The sequence below is a fragment of the Orycteropus afer genome, unplaced genomic scaffold, assembly GCF_000298275.1.
Source record: "Orycteropus afer afer isolate SDZICR_OR568_19922 unplaced genomic scaffold, OryAfe1.0 scaffold00003, whole genome shotgun sequence".
NCBI classification, from domain to species: domain Eukaryota; kingdom Metazoa; phylum Chordata; class Mammalia; order Tubulidentata; family Orycteropodidae; genus Orycteropus; species Orycteropus afer.
In genome coordinates, this window is record NW_006921590.1 from 31155090 (window position 1) to 31178364 (window position 23275).

Consider the following 23275-nt stretch of genomic DNA (forward strand, 5'->3'; position numbering starts at 1 on the left):
TCGTCTCACCTATTTTGGTCATGTTGTAAGAAGGGACCATTCCCTGGAGAAGGATGTCATGCTTGGTAGGGTGGAGGGTCGACGAAACAGGGGGAGGCCTTCAAGGAGATGGATTGACACGGTGGCTGCGATGATGGGCTCAAGTATAGCAGGGATTGTGGGGCTGGCGCAGGATCCAGCAGTGTTTCGTTCTGCTGTGCATGGGGTCGCTATGAGTTGGAAACGACTCGCCGGCACTTAACAACAACTACGATATTAATGATATTGTTCAACAATTTCACTTTAGGTTCACTTTTCTTTGGAATGGGTACAAATATGGATGTCTACCAATAAGTTGCTCAGGTAGCTGTCCTCCAAATTTCTTGGCATAGATGAGTAAGTGCATCCAGCAGTGTGTCCGTTTGTTGAATCATCTCATTGCATTCCAGTCACCAGTGATAATCAACACATCAATTTCTGCAGCCTTGTTTTTTTTTTGCCAATTCTTTCAGTGCAGGTTTGACTTCTGCTTTCAGTACCATTGGTTCTTGATCATATGCCACCTCCTGAAATGGATGAACATCGACGAGTTCTTTTTGGTACAGTGACCTTGTGTATTCCTTCCATCTTCTTTTGATGTTTCTTGCCTCATTCAATATTTTGCCCATAGAATCTTTCAGTATTGCAACTTGAAGCTTGATTTTTTTCTTCAGTTCTTTCAGTTTGAGAAATGCCAAGTGTGTTCTTCCTTTTTGATTTTCTAACTCCAGGTGTTTGCTTATTTCATTTATAATAACTGACTTTGTCTTTTCGAGCTGCTCTTTGAAATCTTCTGTTTCAAATCTCCCTTATAATTTCTCCCATTTGCTTTAGCTACTCTCTGTTCAAGAGCAAGTTTCAAAGTCTCTTTTGACATCCACTTTGGTCTTTTCTTCCTTTCCTGTCTTTTTAATGATCTTTTGCGTTCTTCATGGATGCTGTTCTTGATGTTATCCAACAATTCCTCAGGTTTTTGGTCATTAGTGTTCAATGCATCAGATCTATTCTTTAGATGATCTCTAAGCTCAGGTGGGATGTAATCAAGTTCATATTTTGACTCTTGTGGACTTGTTTTTATTTACTTCAGCATCAGGTTGAACTTGCATATGAGCAGTTGATAGTCTGTTCCAGTCAGCTTCTGGGCTTGTTTGGGCTTAGGGTATCAAGCTTCTCTATTGCCTCTTTGCACAAATGTATTCAGTCTGACTCCTGTATATTCCATCTGGAAAAGGCCACGTGTGTAGCTGCCATTTTTGTTGTTGAAAAGTGTTTGCAATGAATAAGTCATTGGTCTTGCAAAATTCTGTCATGTGATCTCCAGTGTCATTTCTATCACTAAGGCCTGTTTTACAACTACTGGTGATTCTTCTTTGTTTCCAACTTTTGCATTCCAATCACCAGTGATAATCAACACATCTTGATTGCATGTTTGGTTGATTTCAGACAGCAGATGTTGGTAAAAATCTTAAATTTCCTCATCTTTGCCTTTGGTGGTTGGTGAGTAAATTTCAATAATAGTGGTATTAATTGGTTTTCCTTGTAGGCATATGGATATTATCCTAACACTGTCTTTGTTGTAGTTCATCATTGTAGTTCGTCTTTGTGATGATTTCTCTTCAGTGTGTCATTCCTGGCATAGTAGATCAAATGATTGTCTGATTCAAAATGGCCAAAACCAGTCCATTTCAGCTCACTGTTGTTGTTGTTGTTTTTATGTGCCATCAAGTTGGACGCGACTCATAGCAACCCCTCCTTGGGTTTCCAAGGTGGTATCACTACAGAAGTTGATTGCCCAACCTTCCTTCTGAGGAGTGGCAGGTGGGTTTGAACCTCCAGCCTTCTGGTTAGCAGTCAGGTGCCTTAGGCACTATGCTGCCAGAGCTCCCTTCAGCTCACTAGTGCCTAGGATATCGATATTTCTGTGTTCTATTTCATTTTCGAGAACTTCCAATTTTCCTAGATTCATTCTTCATACATTCTGTGTTCTGATTATTAATGGATGTTTGCTGGTGTTTCTTCCCATTTTGAGTTGTGCCCCTTCAGCAAATAGAGGTCCCAAAAGCTTTACTCTATCCACATCATTAAGGTTGACTCTACTTTGAGGAGGCTGCTCTTCCCTGGTCATATTTTGAGTGCCTGACCTGAGGCCTCATCTTCTAAGCATTATATCAGACAATGTTTCATGGCTGCAATGTAGTAAATTACACAGTGTGGCTTTTCTAGCTATAAGTCTTTGTGAACTCCGTGGTGGAATTTGCCATGAGCAACCAAGTAGCTCCTGATTGTTAGTTATACACCTGGGGTATTTCTGTTGGGAGCAGCATGAAGTAATTTTCTGAGAAGTTTGCTCTCTCTCAGTTGTATGGAATTCTGATGTTGGGATTGGTTAGTTTGGCCACTCTGCTAGGCTCAAAAGGAGGCCTTCTAGAGGCAGAAGAGGTCTCTCTGACTGCTGACTGAGAAAGACATGTTGCTGAGAGAAACACACTCTTGAGAGACATGCACTGTTGAGAGACACCAAGAGACATGCATTGCTGAGAGAGAGAGACATGCACTGCTGGGAGAGAGACTGAGAGAGACTGTTGGCGGAGGGATGGCGGACTGAGACTGAGTATTGTTCCTGAATTGTAGCCTGGTGCTTCCCTAATAAACCCCATAATCTGTGAGTTCTGTGTGGCTACTGCAGCAAATTGTCAAACCCAGCAGAGAGGTGGTGGGTGCTGTGGGAGGAACAGTTGGTGTCAGGGTTGAGGAAAGGGCTGGAGGGAGGCAGCATGTCTGGCCTTGGGAATAGGCCTTGGGCTATTGATGGTGATTCTGTCTTCCACTTGTGGGGTTAGAGGAGGTCAGAAGACGTGGCCTCCCTGCCTCTTTCGCAATGGCTATTCATAAAGTTTTCCAGTAATATATCAGACAGTGTTTTACTGCTGTTCATAAGGTTTTTCACAGGCCAATTGTTTGAGAAGTAGATGACCCCTTCCTTCATCCAAGTGTGTCTTAGTCTGGAAGCTTCACCGAAACCTGACCACCATCGACACCCCTGTAGGTATTTGAAGTACCGGTGGTATAGCCTCCAACCTCACAGCAACATGCAAGTCATCATAGTACGACAATTGACAGATGAGTGGTGGGCTCAAAAATGGTATGTGAGAAAAGTAGAAGTTGCACTGTATGTTTTCCTTTTGAAATATCTGGATGAGCTGTAGGATATTGCTTAAGTTAATTTTAAATCAACTGTTCATTTTTATGAATTTTTAAAAGTATTATTTTTCAGCCACAATTTATGAAGAAGGTAAGATCTTGATTAAAATCTTAACTTATTGTCTTGGTAGAATTATCACAAAGTTCACTGAGTTGGCTCAGACCTAGAAAAGCTTATAGTAACATAAAGATAGGAGTGATAAGAATTTCTTATTGGGAGTTTTACCTTTAATGGTCTCCTTAAGCTGCTACCTGGTAGAAATGCTGTAAGGCTGTTGCCTGCACTGACAGAATTGGAGTTGACACTGACGGCGAGCCTGGGAAGGGAGTGCTCTCTGCAGTGCCATTGTTTCATACTGAGATCCTTTGGAAAATAAAAATCCCTGTTGCCCTGTCACATTGTTCTCAGTAATCTTACATCTGAGAAAGTCCTTTTCTTGAACCACCACAAAGCCAGAAGAGTTCTTGAATTCAACCCCAGTCCCCAGCCCTTTCTCTCCTCTCCCTCTGGTTAAACTATAATTAAACGGTACCTTAGCTATAACTTAAACATTGAGTTTTCTTTAAGATCACAGATTTGAATGGGATAGTGTTAAAGTATGAAACAATGCTCGTGTTTTGAATTATGTGTTTGTTACCTTTCATCCTGAGTGCCCCTGTGGGCAGTGGTTCTCAGGCTGTGTCTCTTCAACCCCTGAGGCTCCTTGGAGAGCTACTTGGCTGCTGTGTAGGGTAAGTGAGGGTTGGAGGAGGTGCAGCAAGCTCTGGCCTTTTCCTTCCTCTTCCTCTCCCCACTCTCTGCATTTATTTTCTCTGCACAGGTTTCTGTATAAGATTTCCTCTTGGGGAAAAAAATACTCATATTGTATTTAAAAATTCTGAAGACCATTGCATGCCTAGCATATGAATCTAAACCTGTGCTCATAGCCTTCTTTCACAGTGTTGTAGGCATTTAGTAAAAATTTAGATCTTTACACTAGAATCTTGATGTGTAATTTATTCAAGTATGGTTTGTGTCTTTGCCTTTCTCCTCCCAGCCCTTCTCTGGCTTGTAGATATTATTTAGCTCTACTTTATAAAACCACAATATAAGGAGTTTGGTCTTGTATCATAAAATATTTAAATATGCAGAAATAGAGTCTAGAGATATTTCCACTTAAATTTATAAATTAAAATTACGTGCTTTTGCTCTTAAGGAGCTCTGGTGGCATAGTGCCTAAGGCATCTGGCTGCTAACCAGAAGGCTGGCGGTTCAAACCCATCAGCCACTCCTCGGAAGGAAGGTTGGGCAATCTACTTCCGTAGTGATACCACCTTGGAAACTCGAGGGGTTGCTATGAGTCAGATCCGACTCGATGGCAGTGAGTGGGTTTTGTTCTTAGTAATATTTAGAATAAGATGGATATATTCATCTTCGGTGTGTAGACGAAGTACCTGTGTGGATGCTGAACTAAAGCTTGTAAAAATAGAAAGCTAGGAGCTAAAAACCAGTATAGTTGGGATGTGTACCCTAAAAATTACCCAAGTCTTCAAGAACTTTGTATTTAGGTTTATGAGGCAGTTGCTAAAGTGATTTTGTGTGTAAATATATAAATACATTGTTGAAAGAAACTAAATTGATAAGTGCTGTATTTGATTCAAGGAGCTCTGGTGGCATTGTGGTTAAGACATTGGGCTGCTAACCAAAAGGTCGGTGATTTAAACCCACCAGCTGCTTCACTGAGGAAGATGAGGCAATTGCCTTCCATAAAGATTTACAGCCTTGGAAACATAATGTGGGTCATTATTATTGGAATTGATTCAGTGGCAGTGGGTTTGTTTTATGAATATTTAATTAAATCTTTTAGCTCAAGGGATGGTAGCAGAACCAATCCCTATTTCCTTCCAAGCACTCTTTTCCTCAGTGAACCACAACCCACAATTCCCATATTTAAAAAGTATTTGTGATCGATCAGAATTATCTAAATATGTGTGTGTTTGTAATGTGCCTGAAACGGATGTTAAAACTGAATAATTAACTACATGCAACATGCTCTGGTGTAGGAGAGAACAAATATTTGAAACGTGGAATTTTAAGAAGTTTAGTGATACCTTAAAATTTAATTTTTGAACTTTCATAAGAAGTAGAATAATGCATTATAGTTCCTGTGTTTTAAATAGGAGATGCCTCCAGTTTTCTAATATCATGACTCATGGTTACAGTTAAACTTCCGCACAAGTAGCTAGGGAAATGCAGCTTTTCAGAACCTGCGTAGCATCTCTTCTCCTGAGGAATCCCTTTACTTTCTCAAACCTTTCTTACCCCTTCTTAAAGTATTTTTTACATATTTTTGGTAAGCTAACACTTTGTGTTTTTATGAATGTGAAACTCAATTTTATTTTAGTCTTCCTTATTCATTGTTTATTCTTTTATCATTTCACTTTTACTTCATGGTAATTTATGGATTTCTAGGCTCAGCTTGCTAATCGGAAACAGAAGTTAGAGTCTGTGGAGATGTCCAGCCAGTCGGAAATTCAGCATCTTAGCAGTAAGCTGGAGCGGGCCAACGATACCATCTGTGCCAATGAGTTGGAAATAGAGCGCCTCACTATGAAAGTCAACGACTTGGTTGGAACCAATATGACTGTTCTGGAGAAGCAGCAGCAAAAAGAAGAAGAATTGAAAGAATCTGAAAAAATGTTGGAGGTGTGTTTTAAAGTTACTGTAATTGGGGAAATGTGTCTGTGTGTTTTAAGAGAGAAGAATAATTAATCTAGAGCTGGGTTTTAAAAATTTGTGGTTTCTTCCCCAGTCTGGCTTGTGGATCAAATATTGATAGCCTTGTCAATGTTGTGCCTATCACATAACTACAGTCTGACTCGCTGGCCTCTTTTCCTTATGAAATGGAAAAATTATTGTAATGCATATCTCTTTTTCTTTTTTAAAATTTTTATTGTGATTTGGGTGGAAGTTTACAGAGCAAATTCATTTTCCATACAACAGCTCATACACATTTTGTTTCATGACATTAATTCCAGTCCCCTTCCCACTTCCTCCTGGTGGTTACCTTTTCCCTGTATCCTTCTTTCTTATGCATTCCTACCCTCTGAGCTATCTCCCTGTGCAAATACTGCCCTTCTATTCTCCCATGATTGACTGTTCCAAGGAGTGTATCTACCTGATGGAAATGTTCAACCTATATACCTGTTTGTTGTTGGGCTGGAAGCCATGGGAGTGAGTTCTTTTCTAGGCCTAAAGGGTAACTAGGGACCTTAGTCTCGGGGGTTTCACCAGGCTTTATTAGACCAGTAATCCTGGTCTTTTTTACAATTTTGAGTTTTATTCCACATTTTTCTCCCACTGTATTCAGGATATTCTGCACTGATCCCTTTCCAAGTGGTTGATAGTGGTAGATGGGCACCATCTAGTTCTGGTCTCAGGGTCACATAGGTTGAAGTTCTCATGGTCTACTAGTCCCTTGGACTAATCGTTTCCATGCGTCTTTGGTTTTCTTCATTCTTCTTTGCTCCAGATGAGGGGAGACCAATTGTTGCATCTACATGGCCACTTGCAAGCTTTTAAGACCTCAGTTGCTACTCACCAAAGTAGGATATAAAAAAAAAACCTCATTGCCCTCGAGTCAGATAAAACTCATAGTGACCCCTCCCAGGATTTCCAAAGTAGTATCACTATGCTAGTAGGTTGCCCAGTCTTCTTTCCGAGGAGTGGCTGGTAGGTTTGAACTGCCAGCCTTCTGGTTAGCAGTCAAATGCCTTAGGCACTATGCCACCAGAGCTCCCAAGTAGGATATAGAACAATGTTTTTGTGCAGTATGTTATGCCAGTTAAGCTTGATGTCCCCCACAACCATGGTCCCAAGCCCACAGGTCCAACAGCTCACTCCATCACGGTGGTTGGCTGTGACTAAGAAGTTATCATAACTTTGCCCCGTTAGTTCTATTTATATGGACATTCTTACAGCAGTTCTATTTATATGGACATTCTTACAGCACATACAAATATGTATGTAGAAATATCATCTGCCAAACTTATATATGGTCATGGGTATGTTCCCTTTTGCATAGACATACCTGATCATTCAGAATGTCTACCTATGTATCTACCCATAGATTAATGTTTGTTATTACTGATAGTGCAGTATTGTGTATGTGAAAGTGAATAATGTGTGTCTTTTTGAATAATGCGTGTCTTTTTTCTGAGTATGTTGCAGATTTTGCGGAAAGAGAAGAGAGAATTGAAAGCAACAATTCAGTCTCAAGAAAATTTCATCCGTGAAGCAAGATTTCAAAAGGAGAAGCTACAAGCAAAATTAAAGGCAACTGATACTCAGCATGCAGTAGATTTAGTAAGGTATATTAAATCTTAAATATTACCAATCTTAGCACTTGGTGGTTTGGCATTAAGCACCACTTTTAATATTGTCCATTCTTAGTTTTCTGTTTGATCATAATGTGGGTTTCTTATTTCAGCCTTTGAATTTTTGTATTGTTATAAAAACCTGGTGTGGTTAGTTTTGTTTTGTTTCGTTTTCTCCTGCCTCCAGTTTGGGTCCCTAACAGAGAGTCCAGTCTTCTGGCCCTGGGAAGTTAGAGATCTTCTTGGTTAATCCCTATCCATGGTGAAACTATGTGAGGGAAGTGTAGTTGGCATCTGTTGGAAGGCTTCTCTTCTTTGATAAATAGATTGTGATTCACCAAAAAAACTAAACTCATTGCCATTGAGTCGGATCTGACTCAGAGCAACCCCTCCTTGGGTTTCCCAGGAGGTATCACTATAGAAGTAGATTGCCCAGTCTTCCTTCCATGAAGTGACTGGTGGATTTAAACCACCAATTCTGGTTAGTAGTCAGAATACATTAGGCATTACCACCAGAGCTCCTATAGATTGTCATTAGCAACAGCTTATTGTCAGTAACAGCCAGTCATTGAGGTAACTCATTTCAAAAATTTGTAAAACTAATTTTATTGATATATGTAATTACTGCTATGAGAAATTTGTAGTGGAAATTAAAAGGAGCTATGTGAGCTCCTTTTATTTGGTTTAAGTCTGGTGCATACTTTTATTTTTGTCATAACTCTCCTCTTCTGTTAACTTCTCAGTTTCTTAGTTATAAAATGTCAACCAAGTTATTTTTGTCATTTTGTTTATCCTTCTGCCTGGAATAATAGGCTAAATTCCAGGTGTGAAAGGAGCACATTGCTGCTGACTTTTTTGAGAAGCATCATCTCTTGTCTGTTTACTGTCCCAATGAAAGCAGGAAGACAGCTGAAGAGTTCCCAAGATACTGGGTCTTTTACAGTCATTCTTTGTTCTTCCCTAGGTCACCAGAGGCGCCTCAGTCAGAAAGGAGGTACAGCTCTCAAGGGCAGGGGGACCTAGAAAATGTGCTCTCACAGCTGGATTTTACTCACAGTAGTGAGGAACTTCTGCAGGCAGAGGTGACACGTCTTGAAGGCAGGTAGATAATTATATACAAACTTTCAAGTGCTTCAGATGAATTTGTGATCGTCATATTGATAGAGTAAATAAATAGATTATTTGTTGTGGATTGAATTGTGTCTCCCTAAAACACATGTTAAAATCCTAACTCCTGTACCTGTGGATATAATCCTATGTGGAAATAGGGTTTTCTTTGTTATGTTAACGAGGCCATATCTGTGTGGGATGTTTCTTAAACCTAACCACTTTTGAAATAGATAAAGGTCAGATTAGGCATAGAGAAAAGCAAGGACAAAAGGGCAAAGATAGATGCCAAGGAACTGAGGGACAGAAGCTGAGACAAAGAAATATCCCCAGAGCCCACAGAGAGAGCCTCCCGTTAGAGCCAGTGTGGCCTGATTTCAGACTTTAAGCCTCCTAAACTGTGAGAAATAAATTTCTGATTTCTAAAGCCACTTACTTGTGGTATTTCTGGTACAGCAGCACAAAGAATCTGTGATAATATTCTTAGTGAATAAATAACGTTTTTTATATAGCATCCACAAAATGGCCTAGCATATTACTTCATTAAGAAAATGGAAGCAATTAAAGGAGAACGTCCTAGTCTTTCCCCCACTAAATCTACCAGCTTGCCTGCATCTGTGACTGTAACTGGTTCCATGGCTGAACTGATGGATGTTCCTCAGACCAACCCTTGTACTTGTGTACTGTTCCTGCAGTTAATTCATTCTCTTCTGCATTGTCATTTTCTTCTCTCTGCTGAATCATTCCCACTGGTGTAAATCATGCTATAATATCTCCCATCTTGAGGGGAAAAACCTGCTTGAAAGTCTTAGTGGTATGTTCCTTAAAGTGCTTGGCTGCTAACCAGCAGGTAAGCAGTTCAAACCCACCAGCCACTCTGTGGGAGAAAGATGGGGCAGTTAATAGGGTCGTCGTCGTTGTTGTTGTTATATGCCGTTGAGTAGGCCCCAACTCTTAGCGACCCCTCCTTGGGTTTCCGAGGCAGTATCACTACGGAAGTAGGATTGCCCAACCTTCCTTCCGAGGAGTGGCTGGTGGGTTTGAACCGCCAGCCTTCTGGTTAGCAGTCAAGTGCTTTAGCCACTATGCTACCAGAGCTCCCAATAGGGTCGTTAGGAGTTGGAATTCATGTGATGTCAGTGGGTTTGGTTTTATTGGTTTTGACCCTACTTCCTCATCAAGTTTCTTCTACATATCTCTGTTGTTGTTGTTGTTGTTGTTATGTGCTGTCCAGTCGGACCCGACTGATAGCAACCCCTCCTTGGGTTTCTGAGGCAGTAGCACTATGGAAGTAGATTGTCCAATATTCCTTCCAAGGAGTGTTTGGTGGGTTTGAACCGCCAGCCTTCTGGTTAGCAGTCAAGTGCCTTAGGCACTATGCTACCAGAGCTCCTACATATCTCTGCTTCCCTTCAAAACCAAATTCTTCGATATATTCTTTATATTTATTGTCTATAAATGGTCTTTGTTTACTGTCTTCTACTTCACTTTTCATCTTCCTAGAACCTTCTTCAGTTAGACTTTCTTCCCTGCCATCTCACTGAAGTTGCTCTAGGAGGATACAATTGACATATATTGTTCCTTCTTTCTGTTTGCAGTGTTGTTAATATTTTCTTGAATGTTGAATGAAGTCTGATCTATACTATACCATACCCATGCCAGCTTGTGTCATCATTATAGTTGTAAACTTTTTTGTTTGTCATACTTCTAAGCATTTTGACTGGGAAGAGTTTGATACTTTGTTTTACATACAAAGCATAATCATTTGTACAGTTACATTTTCTGTTTATAAAAGACAAAAAAATACAAACACTGTTAGCCTTTAGGCAAACTAATAACAACATAAAAATTGCTATTGTATATATTTTTAGGTTATCATTAAGTACAAGTAGTCCCCAATTTACAAGGGGTTCCATTCTGATGACTAAATTGCTTCTGACTTAAGTCGAATGCCTCATGTTTTTTTCCTTAGTTTTCATTATTATTGCCTTTTATATCAGTATTTATAAACCTGATCTTTATTTGCCTTTAGGAGTTGAAAACACTACATATAAATGTACAGATATATTTTAACATTGTATATAATATGGATCACTAACAGTAAATTTAAAAAAATATATATATAGTTTTAAGTGTGATGCATCATAACTCAAGTTGTTGGGGACTACCTGGCATAACTTTTTTGTTTTTACTTTTATTTCTGTTTTTTGGAAACCACTAAGTACTTTTTGTTTGTTTGTTTGTTTTTTATACATACTAAAGACACACTGTCTGAGATATATATTGCTGCTATGATACAAATACCACAAGTGGGTGGCTTTAACAAAGAGAAATTTATTTTCTCACAGTTCAGGAGGCTAGAGGTCCAGATTCTGGGCGTCAGCTCTAGGGGAACCCTTTCTCTCTCTGTTGGCTCAGGATGAAGGTCTTTGTCTCTTCTGAGCTTCTGCTTCTGGGTGATGTGCAAGTGACTTGGCATGTCTCTTCCCCCATCTCTGCTCACTTGCTTGTTTAATCTCCTCTGTATCTCAAAAGAGATTGAGCCAAGATATACCCTACACTAATTCTTCCTTATAAAGGACAACCCATTCCTAAATGGAATCATAAGCACAGGCATAGAAGTTAGGATTTACAACACGTATTTTGGGGAGACATGGGACATAATTCAATCCATCACACACACACACACACACACACAAACATTTTTTGTTTTATTCCTTTTTCACTTTAGTTATAGTAAAAAAGACTTTGTTACCGTTATTGAGGAATGTGTTAACTCTTTAGGTTGAGTAAAATAAGTTAAAGCTTAGTCTTTTTGACATTGGACCTAAAATTAATATTTTTCTCCTAGGTTTTTGGGTTCTTCTTAGTAATCTTTTATATTAAGTTTTTTATTGAGATAAATATACATAACATTAGCCCTTTTTAAGTATACAGTGTAATGACATTAGGTACATTCACATGTTATACAACCATCACTACTATTTCCAGATGTTTTCATCACCTCAAACAAATTCTGTATCCATTGAGCAACTCCCTGCACTCCCTGGTCCCTAGCCCCTGGTAACTACTTTCTGTCTCTGAATTTGCCTATTCTAGATATTTCATATAAGTAGAATCATACCATATTTGCCCTTTCATGTCTGGCTTATTTCACTTAGCATAATGTTTTCAAGATTCATCCATATTACAACATGCATCAATCAGAGCTTCATTCCTTTTTATGACTGAATAATATTTCATTGTATGTATATAACACATTTTGTTTATTCATTCATCTGTTGATGGACATGAGTTGTTTCCACCTTTGGCTGTTTTGAATAATGCTGCTATGAACATTATTGTCCAAATATCTATTTGAGTTTCTGCTTTCAGTTCTTTTGGGTATATAACTAGGAGTTGACTTGCTGGGACATGTGGTAATTCTGTGTTTAATTTTTGAAAGAACCTCAGAACTCTTTTCCACAGTGGTTGTATGTACCATTTTACATTCCTGAACCAGCAATACATGAAAGTTCCTATTACTCCACATCCTTCCCAAGACTTTATTTTCTGTTTTTTTTTTTATAATAGCTTTCTTAGTGGCTGGAAGTGGTATTTCACTGTGGTTTTGATTTGCATTTCCCTAGTGACTAATCATTTGAGCACCTTTCCATGTGCTCATTGGCCACTTGTGTATCTTCTTTGGAGAATTATCTGTTCAAGTCTTTTGGCTGTTTTTAAATTGGGTTATTTGTCTTTTTGTTGTTGAATTGTAGCAGTTCTTTATATTTTCTAGATATTAAACCCTCATCAAATACATAATTTGCAAATATCTTCTCTCATTCTGTGGGATTTCTTTTTACTTTCTTGATACTATCTTTGATGTACAAAAGTTTTTAAATTTGATAAAGTCTAATTTATCAACTTTTTCTATTGTTGTCTGTGCTTTTGGTATCATATTGAAGAAACTTGTCAAAGTCAAGGACATGATAATTTGCCCCCTTGTTTTCTAATAAGAGTTTCATAATTATAGCTCTGAGATTTAGGTCTTTAATTCATTTTGAGTTATTTTTTAGATATATATATTTTTGCACGTGGATATCTAGTTTTCCCAGCATCATTTGTTGAAGAGACTTTTCTTTGCTAATGGTCTTTGCATCCTTGTCATATCATTTGGCCATAGATGTATAGGTTTATTTCTGGGCTTTCAACTCTGTTTCATTGATCTTTATGTCTTTATACCAGAACCACATGGTTTTGATTACTGTAGGTAAGTTATGAAATTGGGAAGTATGAGTCCTTCAACTTTGTTTTTTTTCCCGAGACTATTTTCACTATCCAGGATCCCTTGAAATTCCATATGAATTTTAGGATGGTCTTTAGTAATCTTTAAAAATATATATATTTTACTATGCCCTTGTAAACCTCTGAAGCTTTGACTCTTGTTTCTGATTTGCAGTGCTGCCTTAGCCTCTTGAAACCCTGATTTTCCCACCTGTAGATAGTACAAAATTATCTCTGATTTTTCTTCTGTCTCTAGCTCAGTCTTTGGCACATTGTAAACTCTTAACAAGTATTTAAAAAAAAATGAATGTTGTTAGATTTTTAAAAATAGGTCAAATTGGAATAAGTCGATAAAAACACCAGTGTCTATTAATAAAACCATGGCTTAAACGTTATTTGGTTTGTTTTAGAAGGCAAGTAGAAAAAGAAGCCCTTCGGACAAATGACTTGTATTATTCACTTTGAACAAATTATTCCCTACAGGAAATGGCAGAATTTAAATAATTGTTTTTGTGTTGTGTTGCAAAGATGATATTTTCAAATGATAGCTTATCTGGTGAGTTGGCTATGTTGACAAACCAGTCTAAATGATTGTTAAGCATTTATTGAAAGATCTGAAATCATATAGGCAGTTGACATCCCCTAACCATAGAGTTAAGGGGATGGTGGGCAAGGTAGGAAGGAGATAAGACGTAAAAGACATTATTTTAATCATAGAATATGCAGTCTGAGAGACAAAATATATGCATTAAAGGACCTGAGAACAATTGAAAGTAAAAGTATAGAAAATTTCTGCATTCAACCTATAAGAATTGAGAATAAGCTATAATCGAGGTAATAAGGGGAATGAGGGTTGAGTTGTTTCTAATGAGGTAAATGTTGGACTGATTCCTGAAAGGGTTTGTTAAACATTCATTGCCAGGTAGGGGAGGAAGGCACTTTTGGTCAGAGGATCATATATGAAGAGCCAAGTGAAGTCAGGCACCACAGATAGGCAGATAGTAAAGTTCATCAGGTTAGGAGCAAAAAGATTTTATTAGGGAAAATGAGCAATGAGATAAGAAGATATGGTGCCCCTGAGGTTCTTACAGTTGATGAGGGAGTTACCAAAGCATGAAAACGCTTTGTAGGCTATTCTGGCAACTATGTGTAGGATGGAATTAGAGATAAGTGTGGTGAGGATTGAGACTATGACAGCAGTTCCTGTATAACTAGAGAGAGAAAATGAGCAAAGTTGCTATAATCTTTACCATTCTATAACCAGTAACGTTTTAAGCAAGAGGAAAATACAGAAGTTCGGAGCATGTCTGAAAGTTTACATTGGGCTTAGTTGCCTCCGGTGATAAAGAAATTGGAAATGAGTTTTAATTTGGGATGTAGGGTGATGTTTAAGGTACTGGGAGGAAATTTCTTGGACATTAAGTTAGAACATTGTTTTATGGTCTTCTGGGTTCATGTTTTGTTTTAGACATGTTGTCTTATTTTTCTCCTACAGCTTGGAATCTGTGAGTGCAACATGTAAACAGCTGAGTCAAGAATTAATGGAAAAATATGAAGAGTTAAAGAAGATGGAAGGATATAACAATGAATACAGAGCGGAGATTAAAAAAGTAAAAATCTGTGTACCTGGGATTGCGAAGTTGTATGTAATATGGAAAGATCTGTGTGAGCTGGTACATTGTAGGGTTTATTTTTAAAGAGAGAAAAATGTAGTCCAGAGACCACTTGGTATTCAGGAGTAGAAGAGCACTTGCAATGGGCTTAGGGGAAAGTGCCTTCTTTATTTCGCATCCCCAGAAATGCCATATACATACTTTCAAGATGATTGAAACCTTGAGCTCTCAAACTTTATTTTAAACATTTTATGATGAAAAGGTTTCTAAATTGTGTGTGCTTCATTTAGCATTTTCTTACTGACTTAAGTTGGTTATGGATATATTTTCCATCTGTACTGTGATATAGTTGTTTCCTCATTGGCTGCTGAGGTATGCAGAGCTGTTTGTCTCTATATTAATGGACCCCAGATGTGCTGTTGACTTGTGGTTTTTTTTTTCTGTTTGTTGGTTTTTTTGTTTTTACTTCTTTCAGGTTACTTCTAGCCCTTTTCTTCCTTTTGTCTTTCTGTTTGTTGTTTATTATCTTCTGTGGACTAGAAAAAATCATATGAGCAAAATTTTTAGATTTGTAGCTAAAAAAAGAACGAAGGCTACAGGTGCTGTTTCCTAATCAGATGTGCTTGGGCTTTGATACTGGCCCACAGCATCCAAATAACTCATCTGTCTCTGTCTTGAGATCTAATGACACGATTGTGGGTGTGAAACCACCTGACCTTCACTACAGATATGCAACTTGATAAATTGCTATTTTTCTGCAGATATAATCTAAGAAAATCACATCTTGAGGTAAGGTAAACATTAACTACTAATATGTTTTTCTAACTAAACATTTCTCTTAATTTGTGTTGCTTTCTTTTCTTTTTCTTTGTAGTTGAAAGAACAGATTTTGCAGGCCGAACAGAGTTACGGTTCTGCACTAGAAGGAATGAAGGTGGAAATCTCCCAGCTAACTCGGGAGTTGCATCAGAGAGACATCGCTATTGCTTCCACTAAAGGTTCTTCCTTAGACATGGAAAAGCGACTCAAAGCAGAGCTCCAGAAAGCAGAAGAAAAAGCAAAAGAGCACAAGGTGATGCTGAGCAAGAACTCTTTTAATTTGAAGTTTATTTTTGAAGATTGAATTTATTAAAGATATAAAAGTTTTTATTAGATATCAGTTTGGGGCCAAGAGCACATTGATGAATAAGCATTCTCATGAGGGTTGGTAGGGAAGTGAGAGTAGACACAGACAAAGAGGTGATCTCAGTAGTATGTGGTGAGGGGCACTCAGGAGCACATCACGGAGACCAGATTGAGACCTGTCTATTCAGAGGCTTCCCAGAGGGGCCGATGTCTAAGTGAAGACCTGAGAGTTCAGTGGGTTTTAGCTGGGAGGGGAGGGACAACTAGTATTTCAGGCAAGGCAAAGGTCTTAGAGATGCAGAGGTCTCTAAGAGAGAGTGTATTGTGTTTACTGTGGTTGAATCTAGATTACAAGTGGAACAAGTAGCAAGAGATGAACCTAGAAAGGTAAGCAAGAGCTAGATCCTAAAGGTCTGATCAGCCATGTTAGGGGTCTTATTATTATCTTCAGGTCAGTAGAGAATGGCTTTAAGTAAGAGTGGAAGGTCTTTATGGAAAAAGTGTGGAGAGTAAGTCAGGAGGCAAAGAGACTGCTCAGATAATTGTGGTAGCATAAGATGGTAGCCTGAATAGAGGGCAAGGGAGATAGACAGAAACTGATGAATTCTAGGGATATTTGGCTGGAAAAAATTGACTGGACTTTATATTTGATTGTACAGGGACGATGAGGTAGATAGAGTTAAGGTAAGATGTCACTCGGGATTCAAGCTTGGGCAACTGAGTGGAAAATGCATTTTCAATAGCCAGTGAAGAAATAACTACATCACAGTACAGAAGGAGACTATATCCATAACCAACTTAAGTCAGTAAGAAAATGCTAAATGGAAAATGCTCTTTAGTGAAATAGAGAAAAGATAGCGCATACATTTGAAGGGAGGATAATGAGTTTGTGTATTAGTTTCCTAGGGCTGCCGTAATAAATTTTCACTTAAAACAACAGAAATTTATTGTCTCACAATACTGAAGGCTAGAAGTCTTCAGGGTGCCAGTAGGGCCTTTTTCTCTCTGAAAGCCCTTGGGGAATATCCTCTCTTGTCTCTCCCAGCTTCTGGTAAGCCCCAGGCTGTCTTCCCTCCATGTCTGTCATTCTGTCTCTTCTCTTTTTATGAGAGAGACTTAGATTATAATGAGAAAACACAGAGTATGAAGAGCAGAAACTTGGAATAAGCTTAGGATACTACTCATTCAGGGAAAGAAAAGATAGGAAAATGGAGCTAAAAAGAATAGCAGTGATGGAAGTAGGGAGGAAACATTCATACTGGATTAGGGTCCACTCTATTCTGGTATGGCTTCATATTAACTAATTACATCTGAAAGATGCTGTTTCCAAATAAGGTCCCATTCATAGGTACCAGAGAGTAGGGTTTAAACATACTTTTTTGGGGTGCATAAGCCAATCCATAACAGTGTGAATCTGTACACAAAACAGGGAAGTGGGCAGATGAGACATTGATTAGCATCTGATTTGACATAAAGGCTGGGCTTTCATATAGATATATCTAATCATTCATTCCACAGAAGGCCTGGGGTTCAAGATTAAAATCGAGGTTAGATAGTCCTTGATTAAGTTGGTATTTGAAACACTCTGAGCTCTGGTGGTGTAGTGCCTAAGGCATTTGACTGCTATCCAGAAGGCTGGCGGTTCAAACCCACCAGCCACTCCTCGGAAAGAAGACTGTGCAGTCTACTTCCATAGAGATACTGACTCGGAAACCCAAGGAGGAGTCGCTCTGAGTCGAATTGACTCGAGGGCAGTGAGTTTGGTTTTTTATTTGAGAGACTTAGATTATAATGAGAAAACACAGAGTATGAAGAGCAGAAACTTGGAATAAGCTTAGGATACTACTCATTCAGGGAAAGAAAAGATAGGAAAATGGAGCTAAAAAGAATAGCAGTGATGGAAGTAGGGAGGAAACAAGTTTTCTCTAAGAAAGTAGGAAGCTTTTCCAGCAGGAATACTGAAGCAGAAAAGCAAAAGAGAATGAGGACAGAAAATTGGTTATTACTTTGTGAAAGGAGTGCAGTTCTACATGTTGCTGGAGGTAGAAGCCCAATTATAGGAGGCTAACACAGGAAATCAGTGAGGGATTCACCAGTGGACTGAAGTGTTGCTCCTTGACGGCCTGATTGATCAACCTAGAATATTTGAATCACGTGCATGGTAACTCACCTTGACAACATCATTTTGGTTTTTATGTTTTGTTTTTTATCTTTCTACAAAGTATTTTTGTACATATGAATGAAGAATATAACTTAGCTTAATGACAATTACATGTGGAAGATTTCTGTAAGATGCGTTTGATTTATTTACATTAATTTATTTGTTCTTTCTGCTCTTGCTCTCCTCAGGAGATTTTGGATCAGCTGGAGTCACTTAAGTTAGAAAACCGTCATCTTTCTGAAACAGTGATGAAATTGGAATTGGGTTTACATGAGGTATATACATAGAAACTTAAGTTTTCCTACTGTATAAGCCTTTGGAAAGTCATTTTGTAAATACTGACATTGCAAACAGAGAGGTAAGATCAAACAAATGGATTGATCCTTTTTCAGACACTTTTTCAAGTGAAAGGAAGTCAAGCCAATGGTGAAAGTGAACCAAATAAGTCTGTCTACCCTAGCAGAAAGATATGTTTCATATTATGTATATGATAAAATACAGGGACAGTTGTGAGTGGACAGAATGTGTGTAAAGGACTTGGCATAGTGCCTGGCCCTTGGTATGTATGCAGTAAAGGGTAGATGCTGCTGCTGCTATTATTATTATTCTTGTATTCCTTTCATAACTGCTAGGCGTTGATTTTTGTCCCCTACAAAGTTATGTTCAAGTCCTATACCATAAGTGTGACCTCATTTGGAAATAGTATTTTTGAATATGTAATTAGTTAACTTGAGGTCCTTATTTTTATTATTATTGTATTGCTATTACATTGTGTATCTTATGGTATTCATGTACTAATGATGGTATCTTTTGATTATAAAGTACAATTATCTTTAAAATAATTCAGTTTTAGTTATATTTCTATAAGATACAAGTCACTTAATGAAATATTAACCTAAAACCTTTTATATTCCAAGCATTGTAGTGGCGGTACAATGGACACAAGGATGAATAAGATAGGATTCCTGCCTTTAAAAGACTTAGATTATTTTAGTAAGGAGGATGAGAAATGTATACAAGCTCCTATGAAACCATAGTAAACATGACTAGCTAACTGAGCATTATAAGCAATGTGGATACTCTTTTAATTATTTTATTATAAAATTCTCATAATTTTAAAAATAATCCATCTATATTCTGACCTGTATTTTCCTGATATAGGTCAGATGCCTGAAGATTGTAGAAATTATTTTTTTCTGTACTTCCAGAGAACATATGCCTTCAAAAAGATGTATGGTTGTATAGTGCCTTCTATTTGCTCCAGGGAGTTCTAACTTCAAAATCTTGATTATGGATGCTGTTGTAGAAGAAGATAGAAAAGGCTAGATGAATACTTTATTTCAACTAGAAAAAAATAATGGGGAACTGTTTTTACAATCTTTTAAGAAGATAGGAGTCTCCTACTCATGAAAGAAAACATAGAAGCCATAAAGCATTTTATAATGTAAAGAATTTACAAATGTTAAAGCATTTCTGGAGATCAAAAGGCCCATTAAAAAAATGACAGACTGGAGAAAAGCGATCTATAAACAGACAAAAGGTTAATTTGTAGTAGTATATAAGTATTTCCTACAAAGATGATAAAAAAGATTATCAAGTAGAAAAATAAGGCAAATGATATGAATTGATAATTCATAGACGTATTAAAAATACCTAGTAACAAGAGTTAACAGGAGCTCTGGTGGTGTAGCACCTAAGGCATTTGACTGCTTACCAGAAGGCTGGTGGTTCAAACCCACTAGCCACTCCTTGGAAGGAAAGTTGGGCAATCTACTTCTGTAGAGACACCACCTTGGAAACCCAAGGAGGGGTCGCTGTGAGTCAGATCCGACTCGATGGCAGTGAGTTTGGTTTTTTTGGTTTTAGTAACAAGAGTTAAAAGCAACAAAGGTAAATACTATTACATACACAATCCTGCAATAACAGTAATAATAATCTACAAGTGGATAAATAGACAAACACTCAAGCTGAATATGGGTGGGAAGATGAATGAGACTACACCCATGAATATATATTGGTTTGACAGAGGATATATATATATTTATATGGGCTGCAGATACATCCAGGAATATAACAGAGCATACGTTACAAAAGACTCAACATTATGAAAATTTCTTAACCATAACCACTTTGTGGGAATGAATTTCTGGGCATGAGGGCTCAGGACCATAGTCTCAGGGGACACTAAAGTCATAATCTACAAAGACAATGTTCTACATCTTACTTTGCTGAGTAGTGGACTGGGGTCTTAAAAAGCTTGTGAGCGACCATCTAAAGTGCAGCTATCAGTCTCTCCCTGTCTGGAGCAAAGAAGAGTGAAGAAAATCAGAGAGCAAAGTACTAATGACCGTATGAACTTTAGGCTCCATGACTCTGAGACCAGAAGAAGTAGTTGGTGCCCAGCTACCACTGCTGACTGTTCTGAAAGAGATCACAATAGGACGTCCCACATAGAGTGGGAGAAAAATGTGGAGCAGCACTCAAAATCATAAAAAAAAGACGAGGCTTACTGATCTTATGAAGACTGGTGAAATCCCTAAGGCTACAGCCCTTAGTCACCCTTCAAGCCTGGAACTGAACTCACTCCCATGGCTCTACTTTCAGTTAAACAATAGACAAGACTATAAGGTGACAGTAATATCAGAGAAGTATGCACTCCTTAGAACAGTCAGCTGTACAATATCAAAAGGGCAGCATAAGCTCAGGAATTAGGAAGGGATAGCAAAGAGGGATGAAGGGAAATGATAAATACAGGAAGGAAATGGGAAGAGTGCTGTTACATTGTGGAGAGTGTAATGGATGCCACAAAATAAAATGTGTATGAATTGTTGAATAGAAAACCAATATGCTCTATAAATTTCCGCCCAAATCACTATATATATATATACACACTCATATATATATACACATATGTATGTAAGAAATAGAAATAAAAAGATAAAAATATCCAGTAAACGGACAGGCTGAACTAGTAGGCATGTCTGTGAAGCAGGGGGTGTACCCAAGACCATGTATAGGGTTGGCAGACAATGGCCCTATAAGTTTATTTGTATGATCTGAATTCCCAGGTGTATAGTAGAGCTGACAAGGGGCAAGGTGGTAGTCACCCAGAGGGATCGAGTAGTTGAACCTGTGGGCTTGGGACCATAGTCGCAGGGGACATCAAGCGCAATTGGCATAACATACTACACAAAACATTGTTCCACCTCCTACTTTGGCGAGTAGCGACTGGGATCTTAAAAGCTTGCAAGCTGCCATGTAGATGCAATGATGGGTCTTTCCTCATCCAGAGCAAAGAATAATGAAGAAAACCAAAAATTCATGGAAAAAGTTAGTCCTAGTGACTGGTACACCATCAGATCTGCAGCCTGTGTGACTGTGAGACCAGAACTAGATGGTGCCCAGCTACCACTGTCAACCACTTGGAAGGTGATCTGTGTAGGAGATCCTGGATAGAGAGGGAGACCAATGTAGAACAAAACTCAAAATCATTTGGAGAAAAAAAAGAGGGGAGTCCAGGTTTGCTGGTCTGATAGAGCCTGGTGAAAACCACTGAGACTGTGGCCCCTAGGTGCCCTTCAGGTCTGGAATTGCACTCACACCCGTGGTTTCCAGCAAACAAAAGACAGACATAGGAGTTGAACATTTACCTGAGGTAGATACATGCCTTGGAGAGAACAATCATGGGAGAAAGAAGGGCTGCTTATGCACATAAAGATAGCTCAGGGGCAGGAGTGCATGGAGGGATGGACACAGGGAAGAGGTAACTATCAGGAGGGAGTGGGAGGGGAGCTGTTGCATTGTGGTAAATTGTGGTCAATGTCATGAGAGAAAGTATATGTGAACTGCTGTATGGAAAGTGAATTTGCTCTGTAAATTTTCACCCAAATCACCAAAAAATAAATAAATAAATAAATAAAAATCCAGTAAACAAGGAAAGCTATACAGTCTCCCTAATAATTAAAAGAAAACTAAACTTTTTAGCTAATCAGATTGATAATGATTTTTAAAAAACATCCAGCATTGGCAAGGATAGAGGGAAACAGGCTGTCTCATGCTCTGTAATGAGAAAGTGAGTTAAGATGGCCTTTCTGGAGGACAGTTTCATAATATATATCAAAACTGTAGATACAAATACCCTCTAAACTCCTACGTCATAGGCATTTCTGATTTTGATAGTCATTCCTGGGTAATTTTCCGGAAAGGCCATATCAGTTTCATTCCCAAAGAACCCATGCTGTAAGGGCAAATGTATAAAGAATGGTCATTGCAGTATTGTCTGTAATGTCCAAAATTTTGAAACAAACTACACGTTCATCTACCGAGGAATGGTTAATTTGAGGTTTTCTATACTATAAGGAGTTCTGGTGGTTAGTGGGTAAGGCATTTGGCTGCTAACCAGAAGGTTTAAATTCACTAGCTGCTCTGTGGAAGGAAGTTGAGGCAATCTACTTCCATAAAGATTTACAGCCTCAGAAACCCAACAGGGGTTGCTAGGAGTTAGAATTAACCTGATGGTGGTAGGTTTGTTTTTTTTTTTTTAATATAATGAAATAATATCCTGTCATTTAAGATGGTAGTTAAAAATGTGCATGTCATCTTGCTTCCTCCCCAAACACCTCTAAACCTATAATGAAAGAATTCTTTTAAGCATAAACCCACAGAGATGAAGAAAACAGAAGAGACAACAGTGCAATATTTTGTAAGGTGGAAGTGGATGGTTCAGTGGTAAATAACTTAACATACCCTGAGAAAGCCTGCACCGTGCTAGTAAGAACCAGCCTGATTTACACCACAGAATCCTCAGAAGGTCCAGGATTTGTTAGCATGTGATTAAGAGGATCTTATCTTAGCCATTCATTATCTATTCATATTTAAGAGTTGGGAGCTCTCAGGGAAGCTCAAGCCAAACTGTGACCAGAGATTCTGCTTAGTTTGTTTTCTCCTGAAACCTCCTTCTGACAGTGGCAATTCTGTCATTTCCTTATATAGCTAGGTTTGTGCTTACTACTCACTTTTTATGTTACCATTCACATTAATTTATCTGTAATTATTGTTAATAAACTAAAAGTATTTGATAAAAATTTAAAAGATGCCTGGCAAAGGCAGTAGTATTATCTTTTTTTAAAAGGTGTATCTAATGGCATCATGTATCAGACTGGTGACAACCCTTTCAGCAGTTTAGGCTTTCTCAGCTTTAAAGTTACACACATGAACACATATGTATTAAGAATAATGATTAGAAAGTGCCATTTTGCATTTTCCCACCAAGGAAGATACAATTCCTTTTATAAATGAATGCTTGTGTTAAGGATCTACTTTAATACATGTTTGTTGTTGTTGTTGTTAAGTGCCGTCGAGTCGTTTCCGACTCATAGCGACCCCATGCACAGCAGAACGAAACACTGCCCGATCCCGCGCCAGCCCC

General features: G+C 38.3%; 1 protein-coding gene across 1 annotated transcript in view; it reads left to right on the forward strand.

Annotated features, from left to right (window-relative positions):
- CEP63 (centrosomal protein 63) overlaps positions 1-23275 on the forward strand; it is a 92262-nt gene that overhangs the window by 60192 nt on the left and 8795 nt on the right. Inside the window, exons 6-11 of the mRNA XM_007937075.1 lie at positions 5672-5905; positions 7430-7569; positions 8540-8677; positions 14444-14558; positions 15436-15633; positions 18036-18122. Of these exons, the coding sequence (XP_007935266.1) occupies positions 5672-5905; positions 7430-7569; positions 8540-8677; positions 14444-14558; positions 15436-15633; positions 18036-18122 (912 nt within the window). The remainder of the gene's footprint in view (positions 1-5671; positions 5906-7429; positions 7570-8539; positions 8678-14443; positions 14559-15435; positions 15634-18035; positions 18123-23275) is intronic.